The sequence below is a fragment of the Coregonus lavaretus genome (assembly GCF_964263955.1).
Source record: "Coregonus lavaretus genome assembly, contig: HAP1_SCAFFOLD_396, whole genome shotgun sequence".
In the NCBI taxonomy this organism is placed as follows: Eukaryota; Metazoa; Chordata; class Actinopteri; order Salmoniformes; family Salmonidae; genus Coregonus; species Coregonus lavaretus.
The window spans coordinates 344,901-354,870 of record NW_028157602.1 but is presented as its reverse complement, the minus strand read 5'-3'; the positions used below and the strand labels follow the sequence as shown (position 1 = coordinate 354,870).

General features: G+C 41.9%; 1 protein-coding gene across 1 annotated transcript; it reads left to right on the top strand.

Annotated features, from left to right (window-relative positions):
- Positions 1 to 563: 563 nt before the first annotated feature.
- LOC311125174 (glycerol-3-phosphate dehydrogenase [NAD(+)], cytoplasmic-like) lies at positions 564 to 8,859 on the top strand. The gene is made up of 8 exons (XM_084199229.1): positions 564 to 627; positions 4,437 to 4,614; positions 4,898 to 5,038; positions 5,315 to 5,453; positions 5,705 to 5,817; positions 6,510 to 6,746; positions 7,822 to 7,928; positions 8,748 to 8,859. The coding sequence occupies exons 1-8, from the start codon at positions 587 to 589 to the stop codon at positions 8,842 to 8,844; spliced, it is 1,053 nt and encodes a 350-aa protein (XP_084055355.1). The 5' UTR covers positions 564 to 586; the 3' UTR covers positions 8,845 to 8,859.
- The last annotated feature ends 1,111 nt before the right edge of the window (positions 8,860 to 9,970 follow it).

Genomic DNA, 9,970 nt, shown 5'->3' with positions numbered 1-9,970 from the left:
AGATGTGTGCAAACCTGGTGGCCAACTACAAGAAACGTCTGACCTCTGTGATTGCCAACAAGGGTTTTGCCACCAAGTACTAAATCATGTTTTGCAGAGGGGTCAAAAACGTATTTCCCTCATTAAAATGCAAATCAATTTATAACATTTTTGACATGCATTTTTCTGGATTTTTTTGTTGTTATTCTGTTTCTCACTGTTCAAATAAACCTACCATTAAAATTATAGACTGATCATTTCTTTGTCAGTGGGCAAACGTACAAAATCAGCAGGGGATCAAATACTTTTTTCCCTCACTGTATCTCCAATGTATCGTCCATGTAAAAAAAACCTGTCTGATTAGAATGAATAATGTCTGACAATACCTTTTTAATTCTATGCGCTAGAAAACTAAAAAACTAAAAAAATGTTCCTTTTGGAGCCTGTCTGGACCTGAGCGCGTTAACCAGTAAATACAAGAGGGCGTGACCCAGACTGCTGTCCCACGTGCCAGATATAAATACATTTAGTCTCGGCTTCAGACGCGTTCTCTCAGCAATCACTTCAGGAGGAGCGATAGACACCGTGGACGGTCGCACTGTACATCATGGCACCCAAGAAAGTATGCATCATTGGCTCTGGCAACTGGTAGATACCTTTTTATATTGATTTGTTCTAAAATGTTTAGGCTATTTGATGAAGTCTTTCTGAACTGATGATGCAGAATTATCTTACTGTACTGTACAAGAGACAGCTGTTTTTCAATGTCAGTGGTTTTCAAATGCCTTTCACTTACCGGACTGTAATTTGAGTTGGTAATAATACTGTCAACCTTTGAGTCGGTTGTGTATCAGGTTGTAGGTTATAGAAGGTGTTTGAGAAGAGTGGATCGAGTGATCTCACTAGAAACAGATGACTGTTTGAAAATGACTGTGTAGAGCACTGTTGCTGTTTGCTTTCCCCAGCTTTCTTTGTTTGCCTTATCAGACTAATATTAATAATAATGATAATAATAATTTTATTGTCTCGATTAGGTGGTAACAATGCAACATAACTGGGGCAAATATCAGAATTTTATTGCATCTACTGGAATTGCTGGATTATTTTAGTTTTAGCTTGTGACAGCACTGGATGTTTGCATAATACAGTTCTACTCCTTATAGTTTTAAACACACAAACACACACACACATGCACAAACACAGGCTTCCTCCAATTCACTGTATGCATGAGATCAGGTAATGACTAAATAAAATGTTTCTGATTATATGTTTCTGTCGGTGATGAGGGGATGGGAATACCAAAGTCTAAACTCTAACCTACAGGCTTTAAACCTCTGTGATAAAACGACACTATGATTCTTCATGATACACAAACCACCATTTACAAAGTGGTGATTAGCTCATATTAACCGTATTATATGATGAAGTTGAAGGGTGGTATGTCCAACCAACCTGGACTCAGGGGTAGACGTAACATACAGTTGAAGTCGGAAGTTAATATACACCTTAGCCAAATACATTTATACTCACAATTCCTGACATTTAATCCTAGTAAAAAGTCCCTGTCTTAGGTCAGTTAGGATCACCACCTTATTTTAAGAATCTGAAATGTCAGAATAATAGTAGAGAGAATTATTTATTTAAGCTTTTATTTCTTTCATTGCATTCCCAGTGGGTCTGAAGTTTACATACACTCAATTAGTATTTGGTAGCATTGCCTTTAAATTGTTTAACTTGGGTCAAATGTTTCGGGTAGCCTTCCACAAGCTTTCCACAATAAGTTGGGTGAATTTTGGCCCATTCCTCCTGACAGAGCTGGTGTAACTGAGTCAGGTTTGTAGGCCTCCTTGCTCGCACACGCTTTTTCAGTTCTGCCCACATATTTTCTATAGGATTGAGGTCAGGGCTTTGTGATGGCCACTCCAATACCTTTACTTTGTTGTCCATAAGCCATTTTGCCACAACTTTGGAAGTATGCTTAGGGTCATTGTCCATTTGGCAGACCCATTTGTGACCATGCTTTAACTTCCTGTCTGATGTCTTGAGATGTTGCTTCAATATATCCACATAATTTTCCTTCCTCATGATGCCATCTATTTTGTGAAGTGCACCAGTCCCTCCTGCAGCAAAGCACCCCCACAGCATGATGCTGCCACCCCCGTGCTTCACGGTTGGGATGGTGTTCTTCGGCTTGCAAGCCGACCCCTTTTTCCTCCAAACATAACGATGGTCATTATGGCCAAACAGTTCTATTTTTGTTTAATCAGACCAGAGGACATTTCTCCAAAAAGTACGATCTTTGTCCCCATGTGCAGTTGCAAACCGTAGTCTAGGTTTTTTATGGCAGTTTTGGAGAAGTGGCTTCTTCCTTGCTGAGCGTCCTTTCAGGTTATGTCGATATAGGACTCGTTTTACTGTGGATATAGATACTTTTGTACCTGTGTCCTCCAGCATCTTCACAAGGTCCTTTGCTGTTGTTCTGGGATGGATTTGCACTTTTTGCACCTCTAGGATACAGAACGCGTCTCCTTCCTGAGCGGTATGACGGCTGCGTGGTCCCATGGTGTTAATACTTGCGTACCATTGTTTGTACAGATGAACGTCGTACCTTCAGGCGTTTGGAAATTGCTCCCAAGGATGAACCATACTTGTGGAGGTCTACAATTTTTTCTGGCTGATTTATTTTGATTTTCCCATGATGTCAAGCAAAGAGGCACTGAGTTTGAAGGTAGGCCTTGAAATACATCCACAGGTACACCTCCAATTGACTCAAATTATGTCAATTAGCCTATCAGAAGCTTCTAAAGCCATGACATCATTTTCTGGAATTTTCCAAGCTGTTTAAAGGCACTATAATTTGAAACCCCACCTCTTTAAGGAATACCTGGGATAGGATAAAGTAATCCTTCTACCCCCCCCCCCCCCCCCCTTACCCCAACCCAAAAAAAAAAAAAAAAAAACATTGTAAAGTGGTGATCCCACTGGCTATAATGTGAATGCACCTATTTGTAAGTCGCTCTGGATAAGAGCGTCTGCTAAATGACGTAAATGTAAATGTAAATGTTAACAAGACATTTGTGGAGTGGTTGAAAAATGAGTTTTAATGACTCCAACCTAAGTGTATGTAAACTTCCGACTTCAACTGTAGTAAACGTAAATCCAGGATCTCCAATTAGTATAATATGTTATGTTTCGTATGGTATGTATTAATTTGTTGATGTCCATCATCCATTTCGTATGAATTACTATTCGTATTATATGTTAAAAATTGCAATTCGTACAATATGTTACGAATTGAAATTCGTACAGTATGTTATGAATTTGCAAAACGTATGATATGTTACGAATTCCAATTTGTTGTAACTAATGTTTGCTAGCTGGCTAGGTGGCTAATGCTAATGTTGGCTAGGTGGCTAACGCTAATGTTAGCTAGGTGGCTAATGTTAGCTGGGTTAGGGTTAGGGGTTAAGGTTAGGATTAGGAGTTAGGTTAAAGGGGAAGGGTTATCTAACATGCTAAGTAGTTGCAAATAGCTAAAAAGTAGTAAGTAGTTGCAAAGTTGCTAAAATTGTAAATTTGTCCATGATGCGATTTGAACACGCAACTTTGGGTTGCTAGAAGTTCACATTATACGCCCGACCAACCACTGAACTTTTGTTTTTGCCTTAAGTAACCTTCTGTCTTATGTAACCAGACCAAATGTAACATATCATACCAATTTGAGTGTCCCGGATTTACATTTACTATGTTACGTCTAGTCTGAGACCAGGCCATGCTGCTATGACAACAAACGCTTAGAACTGCTGCACTGCAGGGTCTTCCTCAGGAATGCTCTTATGTTCTCTGAGGTTGGATTGTTTTGTTGGGTTGTGTTGTGTAGTGTTTTGTTGTGTAGGTTACTAGAACAATCGGGGGGAAGTTGCTGAATCAATATTGAGTTGTCTGATCTTTAAAATATCACTCTTGCCTCATTGTTTGGCGTAAAATAAGGCCTTGTTTGAGTAATCACTACTACTGTCATTATACTAATTATGTGTGGTGTATATTCATTGTAAACGGTGTATGAGCAACATTAATTCTTGTCATAATAATAATTTACGAGTCCACTTTTGACAAATTACACCATTATTTTCCTCTCCCAGCATTTGTTGCATAATATTTGGTGCTAGAAAGCTTAACTGATTGGCAGCAGTGAGAGACAAGCTTCATTAACCAAATTCAATTGCAAGACTGATTGGTTCGGTCCAATGGGGACATTCAACATTCAAGCATCTCACTTCTAGCCTGTTTATCTCTCAACGTGGGAATACCTCACTGGGTTTTGCACCCTGCTCTAATACTATGTGAAGTCTATCATCCATTCAATTGGAAGTAATCTCCTCAGCTCCGAAAATGTGGAGAACAGGAATGAAACAATGGGATTGTTTGAAATTGACACTTTTGTTTCACATCTACAGGGGTTCTGCCATTGCCAAGATTGTGGGCACCAACGCAGGAAAGCTTGACATATTCGACACGACAGTGAACATGTGGGTGTTTGAGGAGACGGTGAACGGACGCAAACTCACAGAGATCATCAATACAGACCATGAGAACGTCAAGTACCTGCCTGGACACAAGCTGCCTCCCAACATCGTAAGACTAATTCATTTCAGGTTTTCAAAATGCTCTGAAAAAGAATATGTGTATTCATAATTTTTGAAGTAACCCAGAACCAAATCTCTCGTGCAGCTAACATTTCTGTTTACAGTTTGTCACGATCGAAATCAAAACAACGCATGTATCACCTTTTTGGTTCAATACATTTAAAAAAAATGATTACCTGATTATTAACTAATCATTACGTAATAATTTATTATTACCAACTTTTAAATTTAAGTCTGCCACACTTAATCCGATTAATGTCATCCCCATGTAGGTGGCTATTCCAGAGGTGACGGATGCTGTGAAGGGAGCAGACATCCTGATCTTCGTTATTCCACACCAGTTCATCAACAGAATCTGTGACACCATCAGAGAACACATCAAGAAGGATGCTGTGGGCATGTCTCTTATCAAGGTGAGTGGCTTTTGCTTTCAGGGCCTGTTTGAATAAGGTCAGATGTTCAATTCAGCAGCAAACAATTGCCTTTTTGAAGGGCGAACTTCTGATTTAATGTACAGAATTGAATACTGCTGCTTCTAATTGTTGCTTGTTGCTGTAAATAGAATGTGTTCTCAGTCCCAAAGGGTGAAGAGGTGTGAGGCAGATCTACATTCCTAGTGTTCTGGTGTTTCAGGGTGTGGATGAGGGTGATAATACTAATAGATGTATCCATGGGGATGTACGTTTCAGGGTGTGGATGAGGGTCCCGAGGGGTTGAAGCTGATTTCCGATGTCATCAGAGAGAAGCTGGGCATCACCATGACAGTACTGATGGGGGCCAACATTGCCAACGAAGTCGCAGAGGAGAAATTCTGCGAGACCACAATCGGTAAGGAGTGTGTGTGTGTGTGTGTGTGTGTGTGTGTGTGCAAAGCTATGCCCTGCATCTGTATATTTGATGCGTATGAAGTATAATCAAGGTGTATTTGGTTGCTTTGGAAAATAGAACCCAGTACATCTCTTCCATTAAAAGAGCCCATGCCGATGCTTTTGTGTTACAGTAGTAAATATCGATGCATTTTATGATATGATGGTATTTGGGATATTTCATGTGTAATAATGTTTGTATTCTTCCCCCAGGCTGTAAGAACCAGGACTGGGGCCCCATCCTGAAGGAACTGATGCAGACCATTAACTTTAGAGTCACTGTGGTGGTGGAGGCCGATGTCGTAGAGATCTGTGGAGCTCTCAAGGTCTGCTTTTTTTCTCATAAAATGCTTTTACATTGATCTCTTTCTGGTGAGATTAACTTCACAGTCAAACACCACTGTCAGTATGAAATTATGATATAGTAATCGCTTGCTTAATTTCTTATAGCGGTAGTACAATGCGCCTAATGATGGCATGCCATAGCTTTCTGTTTTTCATGGAAGCTACAAAGTCCTCTTTTCTGACCAGTGTCTTGGCAGATTATCCACAAATGTCTCCTGTGGTCTTCTGGGAGATCTTCACCTATAAGACATGTGGAATCAAATCAAATCAAATCAAATCGTATTTGTCACATGCGCCGAATACAACAGGTGTAGACCTTACAGTGAAATGCTTACTTACAAGCCCTTAACCAACAATGCCGTTTTTTGGAAGAATACCTAAAAAGAAATAATAAATAAAAGTAACAAATAATTAAAGAGCAGCAGTCAAATAAAATAACAATAGCGAGGCTATATACAGGGGGTACCAGTACCGAGACAATGTGCGGGGGCACCGGTTAGTCAAGGTAATTGAGGGAATATGTACATGTAGGTAGAGTTATTAAAGTGACTATGCATAGATAATAAACAGAGAGTAGCAGCAGCGTAAAAGAGGAGGGGGGGGGGGGGGGGGGGGGGGGGTAGCCATTTGAATCTAGATCTACACAGAGTAAAGAACAGGTATCCCTCCCCAGAACATAGTGGCGGTGGGAGCAGGGTTCTGTGACGGCCTGGGCTTCGGTGATAACACCAAGGCAGCGGTGATCAGACTGGGGCTGATGGAGATGATCTCCTTCGCCCGGATATTCTGCACCGCTGGACCCGTCTCCCCCGTCACATTCCTGGAGAGCTGTGGCGTCGCCGACCTCATCACCACCTGCTACGGCGGACGTAACCGCAAGATCGCAGAGGCCTTTGCAAAAACAGGAAAGGTGAAGAATGTGGAAAGCGAGAGGAATACAAGGGGCATTGTAGATATTCTGAGATTCTCTCTCTCTCTCTGTTGTTCTCTCTCTCTGTTGTTCTCTCTCTCTGTTGTTCTCTCTCTCTCTGTTGTTCTCTCTCTCTCTGTTTTTTCTCTCTCTGTTGTTCTCTCTCTCTGTTGTTCTCTCTCTCTGTTGTTCTCTCTCTCTCTGTTGTTCTCTCTCTCTCTGTTTTTTCTCTCTCTCTGTTGTTCTCTCTCTGTTGTTCTCTCTCTGTTGTTCTCTCTCTCTCTGTTGTTCTCTCTCTCTCTGTTGTTCTCTCTCTGTTGTTCTCTCTCTGTTGTTCTCTCGCTCTGTTCTCTCTCTCTGTTGTTCTCTCTCTCTCTGTTGTTCTCTCTCTCTCTGTTGTTCTCTCTCTCTGTTGTTCTCTCTCTCTGTTGTTATCTCTCTGTTGTTCTCTCTCTCTGTTGTTCTCTCTCTGTGTTGTTCTCTTTCTCTGTTGTTCTCTCTCTCTCTCTGTTGTTCTCTCTCTCTCTCTCTGTTGTTCTCTCTCTCTCTGTTGTTCTCTCCCTCTCTCTGTTGTTCTCTCTCTCTGTTGTTCTCTCTCTCTCTGTTGTTCTCTCTCTGTTGTTCTCTCTCTCTGTTGTTCTCTCTCTCTGTTGTTCTCTCTCTGTTGTTGTCTCTCTCTGTTGTTCTCTCTCTCTCTGTTGTTCTCTTTCTCTGTTGTTCTCTCTCTCTCTGTTGTTCTCTCTCTGTGTTGTTCTCTTTCTCTGTTGTTCTCTCTCTCTCTCTGTTGTTCTCTCTCTCTCTGTTGTTCTCTCTCTCTGTTGTTCTCTCTCTGTTGTTCTCTCTCTCTGTTATTCTCTCTCTGTTGTTCTCTCTCTGTTGTTCTCTCTCTGTGTTGTTCTCTTTCTCTGTTGTTCTCTCTCTCTCTGTTGTTCTCTCTCTCTCTCTGTTGTTCTCTCTCTCTGTTGTTTTCTCTCTCTATCTCTCTCTCTGTCGTTCGCTCTCTTTTTTCTCTCGCACCCTCCCCCCCTCCCTCTCTCTTTTCTCAATAAAAAAAGCTAATGTACACAATTTGTAGACAATTGAGGAGTTGGAGAAGGAGATGTTGAATGGTCAGAAGCTCCAGGGTCCAGCAACCGCAGCTGAAGTCAACCACATTCTGAAGAAGAAGGGCCTGGTGGACAAGTGAGTTACAATTACAGTATATTAATGTTAACATTCATATAGTGGATGAGTTTGGCTTCAGAATCTTCTGAGAACGAGTTTTGTTTTTATGCTAGATAGGCCTGCAACTATCAGTAACTACTACCAACAGTAAATAGTAAACACACAAGTAACACTCCATCCCACAAGTGAGGAGACACTGACCTGCACAGTGAGAAGAGCTGTCAGGTGTCATGGCCCCTGACAATGTGCCCCTAAGCAACCAATCAGGGCCCAGGTCCACAGGTCACAGAGAGTTTGAGAGGCTGGTTTATGGTACCCCCTAGACTCTCAGGCACCACTCCTGGGGGATGGGAAGTGGAGTGTGCAGATTGAAAGGGTTGCGAGGTGCTGATAAGAGTCACCGGTAGGGAATTCGTAAGAATGTTCTTAATTGAACATCCGAATTACATGTATAAACCAAACTTATAACCTTTTCACACTACTGAGCCGAACCGAGCCAAGCCATAGTTGCTGGAACTGTGCTGGAAAGAACCATGTGAAAGGCGATATATGAGCCAGGACAGTCCGGTTCGGACAAGGTTGAAGATGACAGGTTAAGACAAGGATTCTAATATCCCATAATTCTTTGCATAAATGAGGAAGCATTCTAAACAATGGGACCAGCCATGCTAGTTAGCAACAGGTGGTCCCATGAATCTGTTCATTTTCTAAAAGCTTCCGCATAGAATCATAACTTGTCCTAACCTGGGTATCTTCAACCTAGGGTTCGGGTAGGCCCTATAGTGTGGATCAGGCATTTTAACAGTAAAACCGTTATCCCATCTTTCCTCCCTCCAGGTTCCCCTTGTTCAACGCTGTCAACCAGATCTGTTTCCACGGACACCCCGTCAAAGAGTTCATCAGCTGTTTGCAGAACCACCCTGAACACATGTAACTAACTGAAGGATGCTGCTACTAGGATGCTTTAAATGTTGGAAACAGCTGGAGGAAGGAAGGGAGGGAGAAAGGAAGGGAGGGAGGGAGGGAGGGAGGGAGGAAGGAAGGAAGGAAGGAAGGAAGGAAGGAAGGAAGGAAGGAAGGAAGGAAGGAAGGAAGGAAGGAAGGAAGGAAGGAAGGAAGGAAGGAAGGAAGGAAGGGAGGGAGGGAGGAAGGGAGGGAGGGAGGGAGGGAGGGGGGAAGCAGGTTGGATGATGATTGCGCTGCATCTAACTCACCTCTGTTTGAAATGAATCCTAAGAAAAGGGAGAGGAAACCTCAGTTCCTTCCTGGGCTGCTGGAATATTCAAACAACTCATAACCCCCTGTTCTGTTCCAACTGATTATTCATCTATTATTGGTGACGTTGTCACTAGGCAATGTTTCAGTAATGTGTCAGTGCTGTTTAGAAATAGTCAGAAAGACATTTTGTTTAGAATGCCCATATCCCTTAGTCTTTAACAGGTGAATTTTCTTCTGGGAGGGGAAGTGAATGGATGTGCTTTGGAAGTAAAACTTCAAATTGTCTTAAAGAGTTTCCATTGTCAACATGAGAATGGCAGCTATCTTGTGGAAGTTGCATTTTACATAGTCTGGCAATCCCACACAAAAACACATGAAAGAAGTGCCTTGACATGCCTTTTCACCCAGTCACTGGTTAATATTAGTCTTGCAAACAGTTTCTGTTAACTTGTTATGTTTAAAAAAAGAACTTGACTAAACAACCGTTATTGACTGTGTGGTGAAAGGAGTGAGGCGCAGGAGGGTAATCACCGAATACAGAGTTTATTCCTTTGTTGACACACAAATGCGCTCCAATAGCGATCAACGAAACAGGCACAGGGGAAACAAACATCCCTGGCAATTACACTGTAACGGAATCCAATAATACATAGGGACACGGGGAAAATCTACCCTGGCAACACAATGTTATGAGTAGCTCCACCGAGCTACAGACTCTCACAATTAACAATCACCCACAAGGACAATGGGGCAGAGGGAACACTTATACACAGACTAATTAGGGGATCAGAACCAGGTGTGTGTGATTGACAAGACAATTGTGATGATGATTGGGTTAGTGC

Bases quoted from the DNA above. Each gene is read 5' to 3' on its own strand.
- LOC311125174 (XM_084199229.1), top strand. From the start codon at position 587: ATGGCACCCAAGAAAGTATGCATCATTGGCTCTGGCAACTG. The intron at 5,818-6,509 runs GTCTGCTTTTTT...ATCCCTCCCCAG, and splicing joins AGATCTGTGGAGCTCTCAAG to AACATAGTGGCGGTGGGAGC. The intron at 6,747-7,821 runs GTGAAGAATGTG...CACAATTTGTAG, and splicing joins CCTTTGCAAAAACAGGAAAG to ACAATTGAGGAGTTGGAGAA.